This window comes from Larus michahellis, chromosome 15 (genome assembly GCF_964199755.1).
Source record: "Larus michahellis chromosome 15, bLarMic1.1, whole genome shotgun sequence".
NCBI lineage: Eukaryota > Metazoa > Chordata > Aves > Charadriiformes > Laridae > Larus > Larus michahellis.
This window is the reverse complement of record NC_133910.1, coordinates 291577-317783: the sequence shown is the minus strand read 5'-3', so window position 1 is coordinate 317783 and position 26207 is coordinate 291577. Positions and strand designations below refer to the sequence as shown.

General features: G+C 57.2%; 1 protein-coding gene across 1 annotated transcript; it reads left to right on the top strand.

Moving 5' to 3' along the window:
• Positions 1-1760: 1760 nt before the first annotated feature.
• On the top strand, positions 1761-26056 carry LOC141751756 (adenylate cyclase type 10-like). The gene is made up of 17 exons (XM_074609110.1): positions 1761-1824; positions 4094-4132; positions 4537-4680; positions 5006-5211; positions 5651-5744; positions 6051-6139; positions 6709-6900; positions 7014-7135; positions 7727-7803; positions 7894-8083; positions 8917-8969; positions 10439-10592; positions 11299-11491; positions 12028-12114; positions 12551-12834; positions 13447-13545; positions 25963-26056. Exons 1-17 carry the CDS (start codon positions 1761-1763, stop codon positions 26054-26056), a joined length of 2181 nt encoding a protein of 726 aa, XP_074465211.1.
• The last annotated feature ends 151 nt before the right edge of the window (positions 26057-26207 follow it).

Sequence of the window (26207 nt, the reverse complement as noted above, 5' to 3'; positions counted from 1 at the left end):
CCAAAGCCCTGCCAGTAACACCAGTCCCGGAGCCGCGAGTTGACCTGTTGCCTCTTCCTGTTAATTTCCTCATTCATGATTGCCACTGAAGGGATAGAGGAGAATACAACTTGTGTTCCTGACCCCTTAAGCCGTCGCCCCAAGGCTCTAAAATCTCTTTTAATCGATTTTGGGCTCCTCCTACCCACTTCGTCACTACCCACCTGAAATACTAAGAGGGGGTAGTAGTCAGAGGAGTTTACTAGGGCCGGAAGTTTGCCTAACGCATCCCTGACCCGTGCCCCAGGGAGGCAGCAGACTTCCCTGTGAAGTGGGTCTGGACGGCATGTTGGCCCCTCCACCCCCCTCAATAGAGAGTCACCCACCACAATGACCCGTCTGCTTTTCCTTTTGGAGCCAACTGTGATGCTGGGTCCATGGCGACTTGGTCTTTCTGACGTTCCTGGCCTGGGTGTATCATCCTCCTCTCCAACAGCCAGTTCCTCCTGCAGGGCTTCATATCTGTTCTGCAAAGGTAACTGGGAAGGTGGGAGGGGCCGGGAGGGCATTCTCCTGCTTCCCCGCGCAGGGACCGGTTTCCATTCCCCCTCGTCTCTGCGATCCCCTCCTATTGCCTGGTGACGAGAGGGGAGGGGGTCCTCTGACTTGTGTGGGGCCTCACCCTCTTCCCTTTCTCTCCGGGAGCGGGTCCACCAGTCACTCTCCCTCTCGCATTCTCTCATACTCCTCAACCTCTCCACTTCTTCCTTCAGCTCAGCCACCAGAATGAGCAGATCATTTACCTGTTCACGTCTTACACAAGTGTTGTCTCTGCTGCCCTCCATGGCGAGTGCCAGGCTCCGGCACTCTTTGCAGCCAGAGGCCTGGCTGCCCATATGTTTGCGTGGGGCCTCTGTCTGGGTGCCCACAGTTTTTTTAACAGCAGCCTTCGACCGGGTAGCAACCACGGCTGGATCTCTAGACACAAGAGAGACCTTGTGACTCGACGGTCAGTTTGGGGGAGCACTGGTTGCTCGCTCTCTGCAGGGACTAGTCCTTGCTCTGGGCAAGGCATCTCGGTCGTATTTAAAGCACCCGTTGCATGTTTATTTTATTAATTGGTGCTTATTTGCATAAATTAACATGGCATTTGGGAGGGAACATGGAGGGTTTGATTAGCTGAAGGAAGGAAATGGAAAGAAAGGCATCTTGTCTCTCCCAACATTATAAAAAAGGCTGATTTTTTTTGTTTCCGAGTCACCAGATTTTGATGACTTTGTTTAATTTTTGCTGAATATTCATGTCCAGTGGAAAGAAAAATAATCTATATTTTGGTTCTGTTTTTCTCTTGAAAGGACCAATCCTCAGGTCTGGGCCTCGATAAACTCCTGTCCCCAAAGCAGAAGGCGTGTGGGAACATTCTCCTTGGGCTTCTCAAGGCTTGTATTTTTCAAAATAAACCTCAAAGGAACGTTTTTATCTAGCCCTTAACGATTCCAAAGGGAAACCGGCTGCCTTCCGGAAACAAAGACGGGCCTCCCAGTAAGGCTGGAGTCAGCGGCAGCCCTGCCAGCTGGGAGGACTGGGAGTTTTTCAGCAGAAAACCTGGGGGCTGTTTCCTTTTCAACAAAGAAAAAGAAGTGGGATGTTGCAGCGCTGAGTGATTTTTTAAATTCCATAGAAAGGGATGAGTTTTGAGCAGTTTGGCTCTGGAGGCGGGGTGGGAAAGCGAGTGCCGAGAGAATGTGGCCCATGTTCTCCGGCGCCAGGACGGCTCGCCGATGCTCCAGGCCGCTCTGGCCGGCGGCAAAGGCCTGCTGGGGCGAGACGGCGGTGGCCGGGAAGGCCAGGTACTGCCGGCTCTGCCACCCCCACCATTCCCCCTCCGCCCACCTCGTCTCTCCCTGTCTCTCTGTCCCCCGGCCCACACGGCGGAGGAGCAGGCGAGGGGGGAAGTGCGGGTTATGCTGAGTTCCCCCCAAAAGAGGTGGGTCACGGCCCCAAAATGTCTGGAAGTTGGGCGGGGGTCGCAGTGTTTAAAAAACGTTCAAACCTGTAACTCTGGGTGTGAGGCACTGAAATAGAGAACAAGCTCTTCTTTTGATAGCTATTGAAAAATAATATTAATTTCTGTATCTAGAAGGAGACGAAAATAAAAAGCTCTCTCTCTAAGGATGAAATTATTTCATGGTATGAAATTATTTCGTGGTATGAACTAATGCTGTGGGCCAGCCTGCGTCAAGTGCCTCAAGTCCTCATCTCTACACCTGGGAAGGCTTAAAAGCACCGAGACCGCTAATCCCACATAGGCTAGCTGGCTATGAAGTACATATTTTCCCAAATTCAGACAAGAGAGTTCTAGAAGTGCAGTTTTCCCCAGCATTACAAGAGAAGTTAGTGCTGTGTCGCTCACAGCAGGACACCGGGTAATGGCGGTGACAGACGGAAGATGTCACTGCGAGCCGATTGTGATGCGTGAGGTGAGTTGCCGGGCAAGCGATGACCTGCAGAGGAGGCCACCGCCTGGTGACTGTGACCACCCCGGGAAGGCGGAGGGCTAGTCGCCCCGCACAGAGGCCCCGGGCTCAGTGTGCAGCTTGCACTGTGCAGTGAGGTCCTCGTCCTCCTCCCGGCTGGGCACGGCCATCTTCTCCTGAGGTACCCCGTGTGCCACAGGGCGCTGACGATGGCTTCTGCCTGGGAGAGGAATCGTCACTACGGGGACCTGCAGAAAGCAGTCGCTTTCCTCCCCTCGCTCCTTGCTGATAGCTCCCTCAGGAGCAACGACACCGCTCAGAGTGTCCACGGAGTGCTGCTCTTTGCGGATATCTCAGGTGGGGGGAGCAGGGAGGAGCAGCCACGGACATGAGCCATGTGGGGACACAGCAGGCCCTTTGGAGCCCCTCAGACAGAGTGGTCATCTTGTCACTGCTGAGGTCTTCTGCTGGGATGCCCACAGAGAGCGGGATGGGTGACCTTGGGCGGTCCATCACGGCTGCCACCAGTGCGGAGCTGGCACGGGAAGGTGTCCCCTACAGGCTCTCGGGCCGGGCATCGTGGAAACTGCTGCCAGGTCTTTTGGCCCACATGGGCATTTCCTGATTTCTGGATGTCCCTGTTCCAGGTTTCACTGCGTTGACCGAGAAATTCGTGCAGAGGAGCGGCGTGGACAGAGGCACTGATGAGCTGGCGCAAACGCTCAATGAGTACCTGTGCAACATTTTGGAGGGTAGGAGCCGTGCTGCAGGACTGTGTGGCATCGGGCCGTGATGGTGGAGGGTGGAGGCAGCCTGGTCCTGCCTCCTTGGAAGGGCTGGGGCTTTCTGTGAGGAACAGCGAGCGCAGCCAGGGTCTGCTGGCGGGTCAGCACCAGCGCGGGTCCTTTCTGCTCCCCGCTGCGGCCGAGGAGGCACCCACTTTCTCAGCAGCCACCTCGGTGCCTCTGGCGTGAACAGCCGTCTCAGTGCTGCGTCAGGGCCCAGAGCAGGCTGAGGGCATCCAGCAAGTGCTCCAGGGTCTGGAGCGTCTGTGCTATGAGGAAAGTCTGAGCGAGCTGGGCCTGGTTTGCCTGGAGAAGAGAAGGCTTGCGGGGGGGACCTTAGAAACGTGCCTACAACCTGAAGAGAGGGTGCAAAGAGGACAGAGCCAGGTTCTCCCCAGTGGTGCCCAGAGTGGAACAGGAGGTTCCCTCTGTGCATCAGGAAACACTTTTCGACTGTGAGGGTGACTGAGCACTGGCAGAGGTTGCCCAGGGAGCTTGTGAAGTCTCCCTCCTTAGAGCTATTCGGAAACCATCAGCCACCGTCCTGGTCAGCTGGCTCTGTGCAGCCGGGCTTGAGCAGCGGGGTTGGACCAGATGGACCCCAGAGGTACCTTCCAGCCTTCACCTTTCTGAGGTCTGGTGGCATCTGGAGGCCCTGCCTCCCTGCCTGCTGTGCGGGTACAAGGGCTGTGACCACCATGAGCCTGGGAGAGAGGCCGGAGCGGTGCTTTCCTGAGCTGTGCCCCACAGTGCACCCTTGCCCCGGTGCTCCCCGCAGGCAGAGGGCCTTGCTCGGTGGCTTCTGGAAGAAGGTGTCCACATGACTCTGCCTTTTCTTCCCTCTGTCCACAGAGTTCCTGATTTTTGGAGGAGACATCTTGAAGTTTGCTGGTAGGTTCTTGGGGGGGCGATGACATCGGGCACTGAGCTGTAGCATTTAACTCCCGTGGCGGCCGTTTGCTCTGCGCTCCTTCTCAAGAGGCTCTGTGCAGCGCCTTGAGCCAGCTCTTTGGCCACGCACGCACCCCTCCAGCAGTGCCCTCTCTCCAGTGCTGCAGCTGCAGAGGAGCGCTCGGGACAGGGGGTGTCACCGCTGCCAGCCGTCTGCTGCTGTGGCTGGCCCGGGATAGGAGAGGTGTCCCGGTGCCCAGGACACAGTCCTCCAGGATGATGGCCTCCCACAAGCCCATCTTCCTCCGCACGGCAGCTGGTTTCTGCTGTCTCTGCAGAACCAGACCGTAGGTCGGGGAGAGTCAGGTCTCAGCAGAGCCTTTACCTTCCCTCCCTTTCCCCAGGAGATGCTGTGCTGGTGCTGTGGAGAACACCACCCCAGGAGGTGGCCAGGACCATCAGCCTGGTGCTGCACTGTAGCCAGCAGATCCAGAAGAAGTACGGAAGACGTGACACAGATGTGGGGCAGAAGATCCAACTGAAGATAGGTACGGGCGCTGTGCCAGACGCAGCTGTGTGGCACTCTGCCATGCCACAGGGTGCTTCTGGTTTGCTGGGCTTCTGGGGCAGGCAGCTGGGGATGACGCCTGGCGCACTCAACACATTCTCAATGTCAACTCGGTTCGTCTATTTCTAGACGCCTGTTTTAGGGAATCGTGTCAGCGTCTCCCCGAGGAGGAGGGAGGACGCTTTACCCCTCCGTAATGCCCCTCTCCCCGCTGGGCTTCAGAGGAGCTTCTGAGCAGCCGAGATGCTGGGGGCTGTGGAGTTCCAAATGTTCCCTGTGTCAGTTCTGCTTCTCCTTCTCCCCAGGGATCTCTGCAGGGACCATGAGCCTCCCGGTTTTCGGAGATGAGAGCTGGCAACACTTCTGCATTTTTGGCCCGTGCCTGGCTGAAGTTCGTGACGCTGAAGAGGTTGCGGGTGCAGGTGAAGTTGTCCTCTCGGCCACCTGCTGGGAGCTCTGTGAGCAGCACCGGCTGAGGATCAAGCATCTCGCAGGCACAAGAGCTGTGCAGGCAGGTGGATGGGTTGGCCTCGAGAGCCATTCTGAGGGCCTGGGCCTGGCCATGAAGGAGGGAGGTGTTGGAAGGCTGAGGAGATGAATGTGGAGAGAGTTGTAGGTGGGAAAGCGGGCAGGCAGGGGAAGGTCTTGTCCTTCCATCTCAAGGGTAACCGTGGGCTGGGCTTTCTTGCTTTGAGGGGTCAGGAGGCGCTGGGAGGGTTTGAGCCCCAGCAGCAATGTCCTCTGTGGGCCATGGAGCTGTGGTTGCTTGGAGATGGGCATGCTTGGAGAATGGCTGTCCAGCTCCGGTGCTTCTGAGGAAGCACTGCTGTCCCATCCAGCCAGGTGGGCTACTTCTCCCCTTCTCTGGGCAGTGACGGTGGAGGGCAGGCTCTGTCCCCTGGGAGTCCTGGGGAGGCCAGTGGCAGTGCTTTCATTCTGTGTGTCTTCAGGTGACGGGCATGGATCCGATGCCTTGGTCCGAATGCCAAGACGCCTTATGCAAGCTCGTACAAGACCCAGTGAGACACTGCTCAAAAAGGGAAGGTGAGTGCCCACTTCCCCTTGCTCTGTGATTGTCCCGAAAGGTGGGGCTTTGCTGCTTCAGGGGCCAGAGAGGAACCACCTCCTCCCTCTTCCCTCTGTCCGTTAGCACTCAAGCTGTTGGGCCTCCCAGGGCGGTGGCTGCTGCCGCCTCCTCCTTCCAGGGGAGAGCTCTGCCCTCAGCATCTGGAGGTGGCAACATGAGCAAGCGCAGAAGACTCTTTCTCCCCCGGTTCCAGGGCCAGGCCCTGCTCTGCAACAGCTCGTAGTCCCGTCCACCCAGCGACCACCTGCCTTTTCTCTCCTCAGGTGCCATGAGGCCTACTCTTCTCTTGCCCAGTGACCTGAACGCCAAGGATGTGCTTAGGAAGTACATACCAGTCGCTGCTCTCGGGAAGGTACGGCAAGGCCACCGCTGCTGGGGGCTGCATTTTCGGAGGGCAGAAGAAGTGGTGCCTTGCAGAGATGGAGCTCTTACGGGAACAGACCAATCAAAGAAAATGCGCCCTGCGATGACAACGCAGGGAAACTGAGCCCAGGGGCACCGGTGCTGCACCATTGTCTGCGTTGTCCTCAGAGAGACATGGGTGGCAGGAGGAGGACTCCTGTCCCTTTGTCTTTTCCGTGGCTATGGTTCTGGGTGTGCCGCAGACACGACGGTGGGATAAAGGGGAGATTCCCCTGAAGTCCCTGGAGCATCCCTGAGGGTCTCCCCTCATGTCCGTACCGGTCCCCAGATGGCGTGTTAGCGGAGCAGCCTTCTCTCCTTTGTCATTTGTGTTATGACTCGGCGTCTGCCTGCCGCAGGCTGGGCGGCCTGCCCGCCCTTTTGCACCGAGAGGAGGATTTATCCCTTCCTCTGCTATTACCCGCTATCGCCAGCACGCCTGCGCTCCCTCGGTACTGGTGTGGGCAGTAAGAGCCCGGGAGAGCAGGCTGGTGAAGCCGTCGTGCTCTTGTCTTCCAGCTCGATGCAGGACTGCCCATGGATCTCCTCTCTGAGCTACGGCCAGTCACCTGCATCTTTGTCCAGCTGCAGCTTGCTGCAGGTACCAGCTCGGTGCATCTCAGCACCGTCCTCAAGGAGGCCAGCAGGGTGATGCTAGAAATCCTCTCTCCTCACAAGGGCCACATCAACAAAGTCCTCCTGTGTGATAAAGTGAGTGGGGGGGAACGGTGGCCTCCCCCAGCGCCAGAGGGTGGGCAGTGAGCGCGAGGGAGAGACTCCCTCTTAGGCGCTGTAGCAACATGTTCCACATCTGTCCTGGGCAGGGCTGCACGTTCCTCTGCGTGCTGGGACTCCCTGGAAACAAGCTGCCCTGCGAGAGCCTTCACGCCCTGCAGAGTGCTCTGGAGATCTTCAACTCGTGCTCCACCATGCTCGAGGAAAGAGAGTGAGTGTGTGGCGGGGGTCGGCGGGGTGCATGCTGCCTGGGACGGCGCAAGGGGGCTTCACAGAAAGAGATGTGCCTTCTAGCTTGCTCTCCCTTGTCCCTGGCAGGAAGGAGGCAGTGCCCTGAGAGGTGCAGGCAACCCCTGGGCTCAGCCCACGGCAGCCAGACGGAGTCCCTCCAAGCACACTCTGCTGGCCACCGCGCTGGAAAGAGCCCTCGTGAGGGCCAGAGGCCGCTGCGGCCAGAGGCAGGCCCTTCTGGGCCACTGCCCTATGAACGGGGATGGGGCCCAGCCACCTGATCCCAAGTGGCTGTCATCGCCAGGCGGTGACATGGCGGGTGCCTTCTTCCCTCTCTCTTTGCTCACAAGAGGGCTGTGGCCCTGCACGTGCTCTGCCCCTGCCCCTTGTCCCTTGCAACCTGCAGATGTTGCACCCCTGAGCTCTCCACGTCCCCGAGACCCACGCTGGCAGGGCAGCACAGCCGGTGGCCCAGGCTGGCACCGAGGGGAGGTGTGGGAAGGGATGAAGCCAGGCGGGCAGGACTGCGCCTGGGGCGCTGCTCAAGCCCTGCTGTTTCTCTGTGTGCCAGGACAATGTCTGTGGCAGTTACCAGAGGGACGATGTTCTGCGGAGTCACTGGCCACCCGCTGAGACACGAATACACAGGTATTGGCCTGGAAGGGTGCCGCGGGGCTGGCGGCACGGGCCACACCGACGCATGCTCTCTCTCTCTAACGCGTGCTCTCTCTCTGGCAGTCCTTGGCCAGAAGGTGAACTTGGCTGCCCGGATGATGGTGCACTACCCTGGGCTGGTGTCCTGTGATGCAGTGACCTACGCCGCCTCCCGGCTGCCCGCTTCCTACTTCAAGGAGCTGCCGGAGAGAGAGATGAAAGGCCTCAGGCAGCCTGGCCCTGTCTATCAATACGTGGGGGTCACCGAGGAGAGGTGAGTGTCCTCTGAGACGGTCGGAAGCCCTGGCATGGCAGGCTTTTTGCCCCTCTCCCCTGCTGTCTCCAGCTGCTGAGAGAGCGGGAGTGAAACCAGAGGGATGGGGAAGGTTTGTCTGTCTTGGTAGACACAACCTGGCCTTGTGGGCTGGGTCTAAAGGGCTTTGGGCTGTGCTTTCCCTGCTGTGCTTGCTCCACCACATGCCCTGGGAATGCTGACCCAAGGAGTTTTCTGTCCCAGCTGCTCCGAGCAGGAAGCTTTGGGCCAGTCTGGTCCCCATGGGGAAACGTGGACCATCGGGACACTCTTCCTCAGGTCTTCCTGCAGAAATCTCAGCTCTTCTGGGCCAGGATTTCACCTTCCCTTTAGAGGACGGTTTGAAGGTTACCACTGCCGTCTCTTTGAGACTGCGGGAAGACTTGAGCCAAAGGTGCCAGGTGCTTGGCATCCCAAGCCCTTCAGGGACACAAGTCCCCCTTTCAAAGACGCTTGGTGTTCTTGGCCAAAGTGGTAAAGCTGTCTCCCAGCCAACAGCACGCCCTGGCTTCTTTCACATGTCTTCTCCTGTTTCTCTGGGTTTGGCCTCTGGGGATGGACTCTTGATATGTTCTCCTGTCCCACCGTGGCCGCTGGGCTTCTTTACGCTTGAAGCTGTCGTAGCGTGTCAGCTTGAACTTTGGCTGGGAAAGCGTGCAGGGGATAACAGCCTGCTCCAGAGAAAAGCCGGTACCCGAGGAGCACCTCCTTCCCTACCACGCCAGGCTGCTTCTCTAGGTCCCCTGGCTTCTCACCATCTCATTGACTTGTGTTGTCTTTTCCCCTGCTTCTAGCATCTTTGGCGTGGGTCTTACCAAGAAGAGGTCGGAGTACGTCCCCTTGCTGGGTAGGTGGAGAACGCCTTGCTCTTCTGAAGCCCAGGTTCTTCCCCTTGGTAACTTTTAGTGCCTTGCTGGGAAGGGAGAGGCTTTTACCAGGGATGGTGTTGCCTGCAGCAGCCCTAAGAAAGCGCCGCCTGTCTTGGTCTCTGCTTGCTTGATATCTTTGGGTGGAAAACGAGGTGGGGCGCCTGCTGCTCCCTGCTGTCTTCCAGACCTGGTAGGAAGGTTGCTTTCAACTGTGGAGCTGCTCACAGCCTGGGGGCTAAACTGATCCCTGTCTTTGGGGTCAGGAAAGAGATTTCCTTCTGCCAAATCGATGGAGAGTTTTGACAGTGGGTTCTCCTCCTTGTACTCCTCAGAGCTGCTTTCTTGGCAGCATCTGGGCGAAGACACGGCAATGTCAGGAGGCAGGGGATGCCTGTATTCACTCGGGGTCTTGCCGAATGTTTTGGGCCCTGTTGTGGGTTAACCCCGCTTGGCAGCTCAGCCCCACAGAGCCACTCGCACCCCACAGTGGGATGGGGAAGAGAATCGGAAGGGTTAAAGGGAGAGCACTGGTGCGCTGAGACACAGACAGCTTAATAGGGAAAGCAAAAGCTGCACACACGCCCAAAGCAAAATCAGGCATTCATTCACTGCTTCCCATGGGCGGGCAGGCGTCTTGCCATTTCGAGGAAAGCAAGGTTTCATCACGTGTGACAGTGACTTGGGAAGACAAATGCCATCACTCCGAACGTCCCCCCTTCCTCCTTTCCGCCGGATTTTCTTGCTGAGCACGGCGTTGTATGGTCTGGAATAGGCCTTTGGGCAGTTGGGGTCAGCTGTGGTGGCTGTGGCGGCTGTGCCGCCTCCCAGCTTCTTGTGCACCCCCAGACTGTTCGCCAGCGGGGCAGCGCGAGCAATGGAAAAGGCCTCGACGCTGCGCAGGCGCTCTTCAGCCATAACTAAAACCTGGTTGTGTTATCAACAGCGATGTTTGGTCACAAATACAAAACATAGACCTGTACAGGCTATTGCTGAATAAAATTAACTGTAGCCCGGACCAAACCAGAACGGGACTGACGACGCTGCCTTAGCTACTGGGAGGTGCTGTGCAGCTCACGGCACAGCGAGGAGATGCTTTGAGTCTGTCTGGGACGCAGCTGCCTGAACCGGCTGCAGTCATCCCTTACAGTCTCGTGCTGGATCGCTGCGGGGAGTCGCATGGGGCCGGCAGAATCTCCGTGCCTGTGGGATAGGGGAGAGGGCGAGGGGGCTGCGCTGCGGGGCAGGCAAGCAGGTGGCCCCGTGACTGCTCTGAGGAAGGCAGAGGTGCCCAAGCGTGGACGAGCAGGTGGGAAGGAGGCCTGGGTGCCGGCAGGCTGGCCGATGTGGTAGCGGGGAGGGAAGCTGCGGTGGAGGGTGCCCGCAAAAGGGACGGCTCTTTGCTTTTCAGCACGCCCCCAGCAGCTCGTTCTCTGGTTTGTCTTCGCAGGTCGGAAGCAGGAGACTGACCTCTTTGTCAGCTGCTTGAACGCCTATAGGGATTCAGGCCAAAGGAACATCCTGGCGGTTGAGGGCACGATGGGCTGTGGAAAGAGCCACTTACTTGCTGAACTGGCCTCTCTAGGCCAGGATGCTGGCCACAGGTACAGGTTTTCCACCTGTAGCTTTGGGACGCTGCCCCTGCCCATCCCCTGACAGCCGTGGAACGCTCCAGCCCCTCTGCCAGGGTACCTGGCCCTTGGACTGCAGCCTCCCGACAGAGCCTCCTGGAGACACTGCCTGGGAGCACCTGTGTGCTCCGCTCCTGCCTCTGCCTCTTTGGGGAGTTGGAGGTGGCTTCTGGAGCCACGGCCTTTCCTCCTTCACCCCTGGGTCAGGCGCAGATAGAAGGAAAGAGCCCAAGCTCAGTGCTTTTCATCCCACTCCAGACCCCAGAGACAGCAGGGCTGCCTGTCTCAGAAGCCCTGCTCGCCCTCGGCGTGTTTCCCAGGAGGAGCACGGGGGCCTGTGCTCTGGCAGGCAGACCGATAAGGTCTGGAGCCCAAAGGCAAACCCACCACTTGCTCCATTCTTGCCTCTCAGCCCCGTGAGTTCCTCTGCAGGGGGCACGTAGGGAGACCTAGGCCGGCGCTGCAGAGACACAGGCTCTGGACCCGGCTCTCCCGCTGGCTTGGCAGCAACTGCCCCTCTGTGCCCTTTCTCGTACGAGGAGGGAAAAGCTTGGCCTTCTGTGGGAAGCGCTTGGAGATGGGGGGCTGAAGAGCTCCCCCCAAAGGGCACCTCCACCCCTCTTGTCTTAGAAGGCTGGGGCTGTGGGGAATCTCAGTGCCTTTTGCTTTTGCACCGCAGGGTGGTTGCCCTGGAACTGCTGGAGATCGACACGAGGCAGCCCTTCTCTGCCATCCGCATGCTGATGGCCAGGGCCCTGGGCCTCCAGGACTGTGAATCGCGCGGCGACAGGCAGCGCGTGCTGAAGACAAAGCTGCAAGGGACAATCGAAGAGAGCAGCTACTGCCTCCTCAATGACATTTTCGGTGTCAAGGTGAGAGCCAGAGGCCCCTGTGGATGTTGAGAAGGCCTTCTCCTGAGCTTGTCTGGGTCTGACCTTGAGTGGGCACGCTGCTGGGAGTGCCTTAGCTCCGGGGTGGGCATTGCAGGGGTCACAGTGTGCATTTGCCATGCCTGGGCCCGGGGGGCTCCCTGTCTGTGGGGCTGGTGTCCTGCGCCGCATCCGCAGTGCCCGGTGCCTTGTTCGGCACCCTGGAAGTGGCACTGGAGAGAGGCTGTTCCTGACCTCGTGCCGAGGTCACCGCTGTGCGAGGGGTCTGCCCCAGCCAGCCCACGATTCCCACAGCCAGAGAACCGGCTCAGCCCAAGCCCCAGCTCTGCAGAGACCCTCAGCAGAGGGCCTTTGCTTTAGGCTCTGGGTGGAGTCCCCGCTGCGGCTCCCTGCCCCTGTGCTGGGCAGAGGTGAGGTGCTGAGGCTGTCAGAGACGGTGGGCTCTGCGGTCTTGCGTGCTGGGTAGGTGTGCCGAGCCCCGGAGCCGTGTTTCTCCCTGACTCTGCTTTTCTGGCCAGTTCCCCATTTCGGACAATGTTCGCGAGATGGATGAAACTCAAAGACAACTGGAATTGCACTCGACTCGGGTGAAAGTGCTGGAGAAGGTGAGCATTTCTCCTTCCTTCCCCCTGGGTCAGAGAAGGAAAAACCCTGCCGTCTGCGGGCTCTGTACCACTGAGGTGTGAGCAGGCAGGATGACTGCGCACCTGGGTCATGGCCCGTCAGAGCCCGAGAAAGCCCTCGCCCCCCCACTTCCCCCCGCAGCCCCACAAACACACCCGAGGACTTTCCTCCCGTAAAGTGTGCCCTGGAGGAGGAACAATGTCTTCTGGGTTCCCTTGCCCGAGCTCCCTCCTTCTGCAGGGCAAGTGATGTTAGGTATGACCCTCCAGTCTCAAAGAGTCAGTAAGCTTCCGAGCGGGAAAGTGGCTGGGGAGAGACTTCAGAGCATCCTCTCAAGAGACGGAGGCTAAATCTCGTCCCCTGCAAGACAGCTGAGAATCCACTGGATTCCCCTCAGAGCAACCTGCTTTTTTTCAGACCCTTACAGGAGATTTTGGCATATTTGTCATCGACAATGCCCATTTCATCGACCCTGACTCCTGGTTCATCATGTCACCCGTGCTCCAGAAGGTCTCCCTCTTCATGGTCATGAGCTTAGCCCCAGGCTACGAGATAACCGAGAGCTTTCGCAAAGCCGCAGCAGACAACGCCACGTCCCAGAAAATCACTTATCTTCATCTGGACAAGCTGAAAGCTTCAGTTGTGATGCAGAAAGTCTGCAAGGACCTCGGAGTGGTCAGCATCCCCAGGGATCTGGTGAGGTAAGTTGGAGGCAGGGGAGCTCTTCCTGAGGGCCTGAACCTCTGCTGACCGTGGTAGGGAATCAGGCCCCCAGGCAAGGGAGCGCAGGGCCGCTAGAAGCATCCCGGACTCTAGCGAGTGCCAGGCGTGGGCGGCTTGTTATGCCTCACCCTGGTGGGTGCGCGCTGAGAGCGGGCAACTCCCGAGACACCCAGCCTGGGAGGTGTCAGCCTTGGCTGCCGCACAGGGAGGAAGGGAGGAAGAGTCCTGAGCCCAGCTGTGTCTGGGTGTGAACAGAAAAGGCCTTGGTCTGGGTGGCTGGGCTGTGGGGGAGATTCCCCGGGGCAGAGGTCCATCCTCTCCAGGCTCCTGAGGAGAAGAAAGGCAGGGCTCGCTGCTCTGCGCTTTGGGCATTGTCCGCAATTCTTTTCCCGTGGACTTCGGCAAAGGCTGGAGGGTTCAGGGGGCACAAAATCCCAAGGCAGTGGGAGGACGATCCCTTTCCAAAGTGAGGCGTAGCTGTGATGAAGATGCTGGCTACCCTGGTATGCCTGAGTGACTGGCCACCCAGCTGAACTGTGTTTCACCTTACTTTCCTTGTGCTGGTCCCCGACGGGTCTGCTCCTGTGCAGGTTCCTGATCCGAACCAGCTCAGGGATCCCATATTACTGCGAGGAGCTGCTGAGCTGCCTTCGTGCCAACGACATGCTCCAGTTCTGCACCCGGAGGCAGTCTGGAAAAGCAAAGGACAACTGGGAGAGCCTGATCAGTAAGCACCTTGGCTGCGACTAGCGAGTTGCTGTGGCGTGTTCTCCACAGCAGAGTCTTGCCCCGTTGTTCCCCCATGGCTCTGGGCAGAGTCGGATCTTGGTCTGGCGGAGGTGTGGGCTCCTGTGCGCCTTGCTGTTGGGACAGGCAAAGCAGGGGCAGTGAGTTCTGGTGGCTCGGAGGGACCTACATTCTTGGGGCGGGGGTTGTGGGGCTAAAACACAGGGGAAATCCTTCCGAAGCACATGTGCTTGTGGTGTTTCTTAGGCATTCCAATGGGCATGCAGTTTAGCTTGGCCAAAGGCTAGCTCACTTGAGAACAAACCCCAGCTTGAGGTGAGGGACGAGCCCAGGAAACTTGAATGCCAAACCATAAATCCCCACAAGAGTGCCGGTAACGGAAGAAAACGGTGGTAATGCCATCCGAGAGAGCAATGCCAGCCAGAGTGCCGCGGCCTTGGGAAGAGCCAGGACTGAGGCCACGTCTTGCATTAGCACCAGCAGTTTCCCTGGCTGGGAACTGGTGGGAACTGTTTTGCTCTGCTTCATGACCACCACATTCAGGGCAGGCACTGGACCATGTCAGGGGCGACTTGTCCCATCCCAAGTGAATCGTGAAGCGCTCGCGAGCTGCGAGTCGCTTTGCGAACTGCCTTATCGGTGCTCTCTTGCTCCGCCCAGCATCTGCAGCCGAGGCTTCATCCCTCGCAGCAACCTGGAGCTCCGAGGCGCGGAATGACGGGAGGGTCTGCCTCCTCAGGCCAGGCGTGACCCTGGAGAACACCGCGCTGCCCATCCCCTTGAAAGGTAAGGAGCCGAGCGCCGCTCTGCCGGCTGTTGGCTGTGCTGGGGCTCCTTCCCGGGGCAGGGGCTGGAGGGAGGCCGGGCATCCGTGTGCTGCAGAGTCACCCTCTCAGCGTGGGGGCTCTGCTGGGAAGGCGGCTCCGGTCCCACCAGAAACAGGCCTGGGGCTGCAGGCAGCCGCTTTCCCCTCCTGTGAGCCTGCTGGCTGCTCTCCGTCAGCAGGTAGGAGAGAAAAGGTTATCCGTGCAACACTGAAATGGCTCCCTTTTCTCACCAAAACAAATACTTTGCTGGGAAAAGGCTTTGACTTGCCTCTGTCCCAACTTTGACGCAGCATCTGTGTTGCTGTTCTCTTTTTAAGTTCCCCAGCTAATGCTGGTCTCAAGGCACTTAATCCAAACCAAATCCTTCTCTTTTTTCTTCTTTTTTTTCGTTTTGTTTTGGTTTTTTGTTTTCTGCGGATCGGCATGGAAATCCTCCTGTAGCCAGGGGAGCTGGATGGGGGAGCTTTCAATGAGTGTCCCTCCTCTCTGGCCATAGACATTTGTTATGAACTGTGAAGAGACATCATGCTAAAGTATTCCTGCTGTGAAGTGGCTTTGTCCAAAAAAAAAAAAAAAAAAAGAAAACCAAGAGAAAGGAATAGTATTGTCTGGCCAAGTTAAGGCAAGCGTTGTGGGGAGCTCTGTGTCCACCTGTGATGTGGGGAAAGTTCTCTGTGTGTGCTGTTGGGCAAAAGCCTACTCCAGATCTGGTAGGGCACATCATGGGATGCGCATACCTGCTGGGTCCTGCCCTCCCTGCCCTCGGTGGGGGAGCATTTGTTTGAGCATCTGGCTTTTCCCCAGGCCTCATGGCCTGCGATTCCATCAGGAGCGGAGCCAGTTTGAAGATGCCTACCCTGGGTTGCGATTGCCCAGTAGGTGCAGCCGCAAGGAGAGGAGGCCAAAGTCTACCCCATCTCATGGGTTGAAACTTTCCAGCCTCTCCAGCCTCAGCATGGGGAAGAGGCAAGAGAGACGTGTTGTTTCTTCTTGACAGAGATTGCGCTGACTCAGCTGGATCGGATGCAGCCACTGACGCGGATGGTTGTGAAGTTTGCAGCCATCATCGGGCCGGTGTTTACCACCCAGCTCCTGTTGCACATCCTTCCCACTGGCCTCAGGACCCATATGAATTCCTCGTTGGACGAGCTGGTGAGCGACAACATCCTGAGGTGGCTGAAAAACACAGAGGTGCCAGAAGATGTGCAAGATCCTACCGAGGGGCCAGCCACCTCTTCGCAGGTGGAGAGCAGTAAGTGGTAGCGGGCAGGTGGACAAGGGAGCTCCCAGCTGTGTCCCGGCAGGGCTCCCCAGGGCATGGTGCGCTTCCCCTGCTGTGAGGGGTGGCTGGGGCTCAGGCAGGCACGGCTCTTTGCGATGGGTTGTTCAAAGACCTTACGGGTCAGTCTCAAAGCCCGCTAGCTTTGCGCTGGAGGGAGGTTCCCACCAAGTGCCATCCCGAGTGCTGCTCGTAGCGCAGGCATGGGAGGGCGTGTGGAGCCCCTGACATCCTCTCCCAGCCACCTGATCAAAGATGCTCTCCAGGTTGCCCCGGGGCCCTTGACGGGCTTTTATTCAGCTTTGACTCCCCTGTGGCGCAGGAGGAAGCTCAGGAGGCTGGGGACTGCCTTGCCAAGAGCAGGGAGAAAGTGCTGGACGGGGCTTGCTTGGGCTGGTGGTGACATGCCCAGCTCCTGCCTGGAGCGCAGCTGAGCGCTGTGTCCGCGGGGCTGGGCTAGCGTCAGCAAGGCAAGCTGGGCCCTTTTGCCCCGTGCTGCAAGGCTCGGTGTGCAGCAGTGCTGGTTGGCTGGCAAGGGTGCACGCCAAGGCATGACTCTCGTGCCCCGGCTGCGACGGCCCTGAGCTGGGGCTGATGCCGAGGCCCTTTGCCTTGCAGGTGTGCAGAGGCCCTCTCCCAGCACGAGGACCGAGGAGCAGCAGCCTGGCGTCTTGGCCTTCTGTGTCCCGCTGCTGCAGAAGGCTGCGTACGAGCTGTGGCCCGAGAGGCAGCGAGTCGCCTTGCACGGCAAGTGTGCCGCCTTCCTGGAGCAGCACGCGCACAAATGCAGGAGCTGCGGCCAAGGGGAGTTTGTCGCCTTCCACCACTTCGCCATCACCAGCAGCCAGGACGGAGGCAGCTGTCGGGACCCTGCCGACGGAGGCGACTCATGCAGCTGGGAGGCCTTGGTGCTGGCTGGAGAAGAGCTGAAGCAGGATAGGACCCACGCCACTGGGGGTACGCTGTGCACCGTGCTCCACAGCCCGGGCCCTCCAGGAGCCCAGGGGTGTATGCTGGGGATCGGCTGGGAGGAGGTCTGCCGGGGACGAGCCCAGGAGCTGAGGACAACCACCGCAGACTTTGCTCAGCGTGTCGGCACCCTCGCAAGGGTCCTTGAAGCCCAGTGGGAGAGCGAGAGCAGCTCTTCCCCTGGGGCAGGCGAGGAGGTGTCTAACCCCCTGTTTTCTTTGCAGATGCCGCAGAGCAGCAGGCTTTCACGGAGGCGGAAACCGGGTGAGCAGACAAGGGTTTGATTCTCTGTAAAGGCAGGGGCCTCAGGGGTCTCCAGAGGAGACCAAGGAAGCGCTGGCATTTGCCTGCCGGTTGTGACTCTAGCTTAAGGAAGAGGCTTTCTGTGAGGTGGGAGCTGGGAAGAGATGGCCACGGAGGTGAGACAGTGCTGGAGGAAGCCCGTGGGCTCCTAGTGATGGTCACACTACGCTGGAGCAGGCCTTGCTTTCCAGTTCCTCGAGAGGAGCGCTACAAAATCTGCAGGCGAAAAGCCACCACAAGGGAGCCGGGTGGTTTGCCTGGGGGAGGTGACAGAAAGCCCAGCTTGTCTTCTTCTCCCTGGCTACAAAGCAGCTGTAGGAGTCATGCCTGCCCGTGGGCTCGCGCTCTCTTTTGAACAAAGGGCTTTTGATGGCCTCTCTGTGGGGCAAAAGACCAGTGTAGGTGATGCCTGTGCATTCTTTGCTCTCTTCTTCCCCTGGGAACGGTGCTCTGACTAGTGTGGCGGAGCGGCTTCTGCCAGAGGGCGAACAGACAACTGAGCTGCCCGACGAGACCGACAGGCAGCACAACGGCACACACTGGTGTGAATGCCGAGCCATCGTGGAATCGGTGCTTGTGCCTTTGGCTCGCCACTACGTGGCAATGGGCGATGCCGACCGAGCCTTTTACTACCTTCTGGAGTGTGCTGCTGCCTACCTGCACGTCTCCAACAGCTACATGGTGAGTTGCCTCGCTCGCCAGTGCCCACCGTGCACGGAGTCCTCTCAGTCAGCTGGCTCTGGGCAGGACAACTTCACCGCTGCAATAGGGCATGCCTTGACGGGGCCTTGGAAGGGACATGCTGGGGTCAGAGCCTGACTTCTTCCTCCGGCTTGCCTCTTCTGTGGACGGAGACACAGGCCACCGTGCCCATAGCAGGAGGGGAATTAGCAGGGAGGGGATCTGAAGGAGCACTGGTGCCTGTGCTCTGAGCCGGCGTGACTGTGTTGGGGCGGGCATCAGCAGGGGGAGAAACGGGCCCTCTTAAGACAGATGCCAGAGGCAACAGGGGAGGACGAGGCCGGCCATGGGCTCTGCATCACGCTCGCCTGCTCTCTCTGTGCTTGCGCAAAGGCCCTCATGAAGCTGAACGAAGCGGAGGTCCTGAGGAAGATGAAAGCCACTGCGATAGCCTGCTTTGAAGAGGCCACCTTCTTCAGCCTCAAAGGGGAGGTAAAGAGATGGGGAGGTCTGGAGGGATGTCCTGGGGGATGGAGCTGGATGCTTTCCCCGGCTGCAGGGGCTATCCCTGGCATCACAAGCCACCGGCAGATTCCGGCAGTCTCTTGGCCGACTCGAGCAGATCAGGGTGTTTCCCTTTTCCTCTGCAGGTTTGCTGGTGTATGCAACGCCTTCAGCTGGCAGAGAAAATGATGAGGGAGGCTTTGAGCTTGCTCAGAAGGAACTTCCCCGAGACCTTCCTTGGCGCCTTTGTCAAGGCTCAGGTGGAAAAGTTGCCTTGTGTCGCTTACGTGAGAAGAGCAGCCTGCCTTCTGCAGAAGGGCCGGTAAGGAACAGAACTGAGAACCCAGGGGAGGAAGAGCCATTTCCTACCTGGTCCCAGACCTGCCTGGGCTTGAGGCCACACGTGACCTGACGCATGGCCCTTACAGGACCGAGGGGTTAAGGAGCGATGTGCGGGTGGAATGGGGAACGACAGAGCCCCACACTCCCTCCCCCCTGCACGCTCCTTCCCCCCTGGGTAAAAAGCAGCTCACAGCCGGGGCTGTGCCTGCCGGCACGCGTCGACGGCGGCAGGGCCTTGGTGGTGGCTGGGGACAGAGAGCTGCAAACAGGGAGTAGAGGCTGACGAGGGGCAGGGGAAGGAGCAGTGGGTGGGGGTGAGGTGTGAGAGCGAGGAAGCTCAGAGGGCGATAACCCTTTTCTTGCCGGTTCCCAGCTTTGCTTGGGCCCCCGGGCGCTGTAGCGCCAACGCGCCCTCTCGAGCGGTCAGCTTCCCCTGGCAGCACTGCTTTGTTTGCCCCCTTCCTCTCCATCAGCTCCCTTTCCTCCCAGGAGGTGCGACTGGCTTGTCCGCCGCCCTGCTTTCCCCCAGCCCTGTCTGATTTAGCGCTGTACAGCGAGAGCCTCTGGGCCCAGCAGTTTCTCTCGTGCAGCAGGATGAAGAGGCTGGCCTGGCTGCTGCAGCAGAGCTGCTGCCTTTCCTTACTGGAGCGCCTCTTCAGCCTGGAGGGCACTTCCAGCGGACGGAGGTTCTCCCGCCTGGCAGCGCGCATGAAGGCCAACACGGACAGGGCGTTGGACTCCTGTTGGACAGCAGAACTCCCGCCACGCACAGACTTAGGACACAGACAGATGCCAGCACAGACGCAGACACAGGTACAATTGGGCACACAGGCACCGTACAGAGACCTTCACAGACGCCGGCACCAATACAGGCAGGGACACCCGTACTGATACCATCAGAGATACCACCGCCCATTCCGTTGCAGGTGCAGATGCCGTTGTAGAGGCCGTGGCAGACACAGATACCGCTGCAGACGCCCTTGCAGAAACCAGGTAGTCTTTCAGATGCAACTGCAGACGGAGATGCCATGGGAGAGACAGATGCCACACCAGATACCCTTTCGTGCGCCACTGCAGATGTAGACAAAACCGGAGTGCAGAGAGCATTGCAGATGCCCTTGCAGACAGAGGGAGCGTTGCTGATGCAGGTACCATTTCAGAGGAAGGCATCTTTGGGGATGCCGGTGCGGATGCAGATAAAATTGAAGATGGAAACGCAGATGGAGACCACGTTGCAGGTGCTGTTAGCGTGGCAGATGGTTTTCTTAAACAGGGACCATTCAGGACAACTTTACCGACTTCTTCTGTCACCAGAGCTGTATATTTGTTTTCCAAATAAAATGGTTCTTATGAAAACTCTGGAGTTCTGTTCTCCGCCATACAACTCTGCAATGACCAAGTCAAGTGGTATCGCCAGAGCGTTTCAATCTACTAGACTTCAGGAGACATTGATTAGCATTTGTAAAGCAACTTGACAGTGTTCTGGAGGGCTACAAAAGTAGAATTTGTAATGGCATGTTGCAGTTCCTTCTTTGTTGGATGGAGGAGTCAATATTAGTACAATTAGCCACTTCCCATCGCAAGCAGTTTTGAAAGAATCCAGCGTGTTTTGAAAGAATCGGGGAAGGAAGGCACTTCCTTGTGTTTCAAGCCTCTTCTGTCAAGGTACATTGGTACTGAAGTTCAAAAATAAGCACACATATTATGTGAGTTATCTCTGAAATAAGTCCGTTCACTGACAGAGAGCCGCCACAGTTTCTATTGTAATTTCACCAAAGACACCAAAGAGTAAGACATTTGTCAATGTCAGGCAGAGTTTGCCTTTGGTGAAGCCGTGTTGGCTGTCACCAATCACCTCCCTATTTCCCATGTGCCTCAGTAGCGTTTCCAGGAGGATCTGCTCCATGACCTTGCCAGGCACAGAGGTGAGACTGACCGGCCTGTAGTTCCCTGGGTCTTCCTTTTTTCCCTTTTTGAAAATGGGCGTTCTGTTTCCCCTTTTCCAATCAGCAGGAACTTCACCAGGCTGCCACGACTTCTCAAATATAATGGAAAGAGGCTTGCCGACTTCATCTGACAGCTCCCTCAGGACCCGTGGATGGATTTCATCTGGTCCCGTGGACTTATGCACCTTCAGGTTCCTCAGATGGTCCTGAACCTGATCTTCTCCTACAGTGGGCGCTTCTTCATTCTCATAGACCCTGCTTTTGCATCCTGCAACTTGGGTGGTGTGGGTGGAGCCCTTGCTGGTGAAGGCCGAGGCGAGAAAGTCATTCAGCATCTCAGCCTTCTCCGTGTCCTGGGTGACCAGGTCTCCTGTGTGCTTCCTGAGAGGGCCCACACCTTCCCTAGTCTTGCCTGTACCCGTGACGTACTCATAGGAGTTTTTCTTGTTATCCTTGATGCCCCTAGCCAGATTTAACCAGGCTGGGAAGTTTTCAAGTGACGTCCCTGACCCCGGCCCCGGGGAGGCAGCATACCTCCCTGTCAAGAGGGTCTGCGCGGCATATTGGGCCTACTACTATAACCCGCCTCTTCTCCCTTGCAGAGGCAGTTTTTAAACTGGGGGTAGGCCTTGCTGGTCCCGGCATCTCTTCTGGTGTAGCCAAACCATCTTCCATGCCATCCATAGGCTGGCCTCCCTCCTCAAGAGCCTCATACCTGTTGTGCAGAGGCACCTGGTTGGGGGATGTGGGCAAGGAGGGAGTTCGCTTCCCTCCCCTCGTAGGGACTAGCCTCCATTCACTGGCCTCCTTTTGGCCACTGCCTTCAGTGGCAGGGCGAAGGGACCAGATCTCCTTCAGCTCGGGGCTTTTTTGGGGGCTCCTCTGGTTTTTGACTCAGGGAGGTCAGAGTCTGCTTCCACCAATCCATTCCTTTCTCGCTCTCCCTGATGCTCCGCAGCCCTTCTGTTTCCTCTTTCAGCTCTGCTGCCAGGCTGAGCAGATCATCCCCCTGGTGGCACCTCACGCAGCTGTCACCTCTTCTACCACCCACCAGCCCTGGGAGATTAAGGCACTCTCTGCAGCCGGCGACCTGGGGGGCTGCGTGCTTCCAGGGGAGCTCAGTTGGTATGGCCACGTCTGCTCTGGCAGGTGCAGCAGATGCGGGAAGCTGCGTCCTTCAGTTGGAGACCATGGCTGACCTTCCCCCCCGAGCGTCCTGCGCCCTTCCACGCGAACTGACGCGCCATGCCCTGCCTGCCCGCCCTGTTCACCGCACTCCCTTGGGCCGCCTTTGAAGGGGCTGGGGGCTGGCCGCTGCTGCTGCAGGCTCACTTGCCTCAGCCAGTGACCGTTGGTGGCGGTTACGCCTCCTTTAAACCTGCCGCGGCTGCTGCAGGCTCCGCCCCGGCCTCGTCAGACGCTCTCGCATCAGCTGTCAGCTGCGGGCTCCCTGCGGGTCCCTGCCACTGCCCGGTCTTCTCCCGGCCTCAGGAAAACTCGGAAAAAGCCCCTTTTCGCCACCGTTGCCCGGCTCTGCTGCCGACGTGCCAGCACCGGAGCTGTTTGCCTCGGCGAGTGACCTGTGCTTGTAGATTTGCTGGCTTAAACCCTGTTTTTCATTTTACTGAGCCTCCACTGCACCAAGTGAAATTAAATTTCCAGTATTTCAAGTACTCTTGAGCGTCTCCCTGTGAAGCTGTGAAAGTTACTGCATTGCTCAAAGCAATGATGAGAAGCTCTCTGTGGTTCCAATTTGTAGCTACCACATGCTTGGTGACTTGACATTTCAAAAAATGGGTCTCAGCTGACCCATCCCCACCTGTTTGGCTTCTGAAGGAAAAACACTCATTTTTTAAAAACGCGACATGACGAGGAGAGTATCTTCTCCGTTGTTTTTGGTCCTAGATACAAACATTGGGCTTTTTGTCCTCGAGGTGAGACTGACCCGGAACATCCCACACAGAATCTCAAATACAAGGTTGCCGACTTCACGCCAAAGGCAATTAGCAAGAAAGAAATACAGTCTCCTCTGTTGACATTCAGGGACAGGTAGAGGAGAGTACTTCATTACTTACCAATGAAGTAATGAAGAAAAAAAACCCAAGGAACACAACACGCGTATTTATGCATGTATCATCACATACTCATCCTTCAGCCCTCGGGTCTGGGCTTTCTGATTCTCGGCACAGTGCTGGATGGTTTGTTTGCCGCACACTACGTTCTCCTCCTCCACAGGAATTCGTAGTTAGTACCAACCGTTTCATTACAGAACCAGAGCACAACACAGAGGGCAGTCAATAAGTAGCGGGTTTTGGTTTGTTACTTAGGATCATAGGTAAGGCATTCTTACCCATGGTAAGAATATAATAAGGTATAAAGAAGAGAACGGTATAACTTCCAAGAGAAATTATGATCTACCAAGGTATAGATATATATACATAGAAAAGTATATATATATCTCAATTAATGTGGAAACATTCTTTGTTTTTATGGGACTGTTGAATTGGGTCTCTAAAGAGTCTCTTCTATCCCTACGGGACAGGAGAACAGCATGAAAGGAATAGGTTAGGGAAAACTGTTTGGGTTTTTCCTGCCTCAGGCAAGGGCAAACCCATTCGTGGGACTGTTTTTGCTCAAGGACCTGGAGGTACTTGGTGGGTGATGCTGGAGAATGGGGAAGCTCAATGTGTACCCCAAGGAAATTCGACCCTGGGTGAGAAGACTTAATTCCGAGCTGTATGATATTAACCGTTATATGATGCTAACAGTGTTCTAGAAGTGTTCTTCAGGATAACACAGTAGTGATGAAACCTGAATGTTGTGGTTTGGCCTCAGACGGCAACAAAGAACCATGTGCCGCTCGCTCGGGCCTTCCCAATACAGGACTCTTGGGTTGAGACAAAGGCAGTTTAACAGAACGGCAAAGGGAACAAGCAAACAACAACAATCACACGGACAGAAGAATATACAAACACGATCACGGAACCGCCGCTCCCCGCCGCTCACCGACCAGACCCGGGACGCCCCAGCCTGCTCCAAACGGTGACTTCCTGCCCCCTCCCCGGGCAGCTCAGGGTGGGCATGGCTCACATGGCATGGAATACCAGGAAAAATTAACCCTATCCCCGCCGGAACCAGGACATTATCCACCCCTTATTCCATACCATCTATGCCATGCCCGGATCTTACAGGTTCCAATGAATTGCCACCACTTTCCCCTGTCATATATATATATATATACACACATATATATTCATGCGGATATAATGCCCTTAGTTTATGGGCCATCCCTCCAAAGCGTCCGTTGAGTTCTTTTAATCCATGGCTTTGGGCTCCACCTGTTAGAACAGTCTCTCAGGGCAGGTGAGATGCTGGGTGGTGCTGGTCTGTTGCATGCTGTATTTTCGGAGGTTGTGACTGGTGCACCCGGTGTGGCTCATGCACACAATCCGTGGGCTGAAGACGTAGATCTTGAGGAAGTTGCTGGGCGCCAGCTGCTGAGGTCAGTTCTTATCCCATCACCCCTGTGCCTTACTCGTAGTACAACTGATAGCAATTATAGTAATGAGCACATACAGTGAGAGTGTTACTTAGCAATTAACAGCACACAATTTGATTCATTGGCTATTCTCACCCAAAATCAGATCCCCATGAGGTATACGTCGGACTTCCCCATGCTGCCACATCACGCACCAAGTGCACCCAGGTCCTTGGGCAAAAGCAATCCCACGGATGGGTTTGCCTTTGCCCGAGGCAGGACTAACCCAGACTGTCTTCCCTAGCGTATTCTTCATGTGCACTACGGGGACTTCATCCCCTTCTACGGTACGTGGAAGTTTTGATTGGGCAGGGCCAGCCCCATTGGTAGATCCCCTGGTGTTAACTAGCCAGGTAGCTTTTGCTAGATGTGTATCCCAATGTTTTAAAGTCCCACCACCTATTGCTCTCGGTGTAGTTTTTAACGATCCATTGTATCGTTCTAGCTTCCCGGCGGCTGGTGCGTGACAGGGGATGTGATATACCCACTCAATGCCATGCTCTTTGGCCCAGGTGTCTATGAGGCTGTTTCGGAAATGAGTCCCGTTGTCCGACTCAATTCTCTCTGGGGTACCATGTCACCACAGGACTTGCTTAAAAGAGCAAAAGGTGGTGGGCTGGCTGCCTGCAAAAGCAGCCCCACAGCCACAGCCTTCTGCGTGGAGGCAAGGGGGAGGAGTGGGAAAGGCTGCTCCACAACTTTTCAGCCCCCTGCCCTGAAAGCAAGGCTCTCGTGTGCAGGTGAAGGGGCTGGTGGAGTTCCTCTTAGAAAACCACTGGGGCCAAGACGTCTGGCCTTTTCAGTCCCTCAGCTGAGGAGTCGCCAGCAGCCAGGGACACATCCAGAGGTAGGAGGAGGGACTGAGGGTTCTCACAGCCAGAGCAGAAAGCTGGTGGAGGGCTTTGGGTGGGTTTTGCTTTAGGTGTTGTCCACTTCCCACAAGTCACTTGGCTACACAAGTTTTTGCTTTCCAGATTTGCCTTTGGAAGAGCAACGTGGCCCTGCTGGGGAAGGTGATGTAGAGCACCAGGCCAAAGCCTTCCTGGACGCACCACCCTCTCTGCTCGTCCTCCAGAAAGCAGCAGGGGTAGATGCGGTGAGAGGACGGGAAATGGCAAAGGTAGGGCAGGTCCACAAACCCTGGGACAAGGCGTCTCATCTAGGAGGAGGTTCCCGATGAGTTCAAGGAGCTGCTCTGCCTCTTCCTGATATTTTTGCTCTGTTGGATTTAGGTAGGGCGTCCCTTGCCACCTGCTAACGCCAACATTTCTGCTTTAGGCACCCGCCGCTTTGCCTCCAACTGCCCCAGAGACCACGGAAGATGCCCCAGGATGCGCACAAGAACTAAAGAGCCTTTCCCAGGAAAGACGGTTAAAGGAGTCAGCTTTGCTTCCATCAAGACGTGATGAATCCAGTTGATCCTGCCTTTACCTATCTAAACCCACTGGGGGATGGAAAGCTTTGCAGGCTCCCTCCAGGAAACTGAAAACCCAAAAGGAAGAGAGAAGAGGCCTGGGATGAGGAGAGGGAACGCTGGCAAGAAGAGGAAAGAAGGAAGAGCGCAAAAGATGGGGACGGAAAAAGAGGAGGGAGAAGCCCAGGTGTGTCCCAGGCTCTGCTACCCATCTTTCCCAGCCGGGGAAACTGCTCTAAGGCAGTCCAAGGGGCTGGCAAGGGAGGGCAAGGGACGGTGCTGCGCAGGGTTTGGGAAGAACTCCACGGCAGCTCCCCAGGGGCTCCCCATGGAGCCCTGCTGCGTGGCACAGGGGCACTGAGCACCTCTGCACACGCAGGGGCCTCTAAGGGCATTTCCATGGGGGATACGGTGCCAGAGCCATCCCCTCGGCAATGCCCGCAAGAGCTCTCTCTTCTGGGCTACAAACTACTCCTTGTCAACTCTGTTTCCCAAAGAAAGGGCAACCAAGTCCTGCCTTTGTGGGTTCATCAGTGCTTTCCGACTCTCGTTGTAGATGCCCATTTCCTTTCAGGAGCCGAACCCCTGCCATTCCTGGGCTCCCGCACCTCATGTCTGTCCACAATAAAAGGCTGTTTTCTCCCATCTGACTGCGCCTCTCGTCAGCTGTTCTGGAGTGAGAGCTCTTGTTTTGCGATGGTGCTTGTAAGCATCTGCTCTGCAACCGATTTGAGCAAAAGAGAGTAAAATCCTGTTCCCACTTGTAACCCTTGTGCTGCGTGTCCTTGCAAGTGGTTTTGG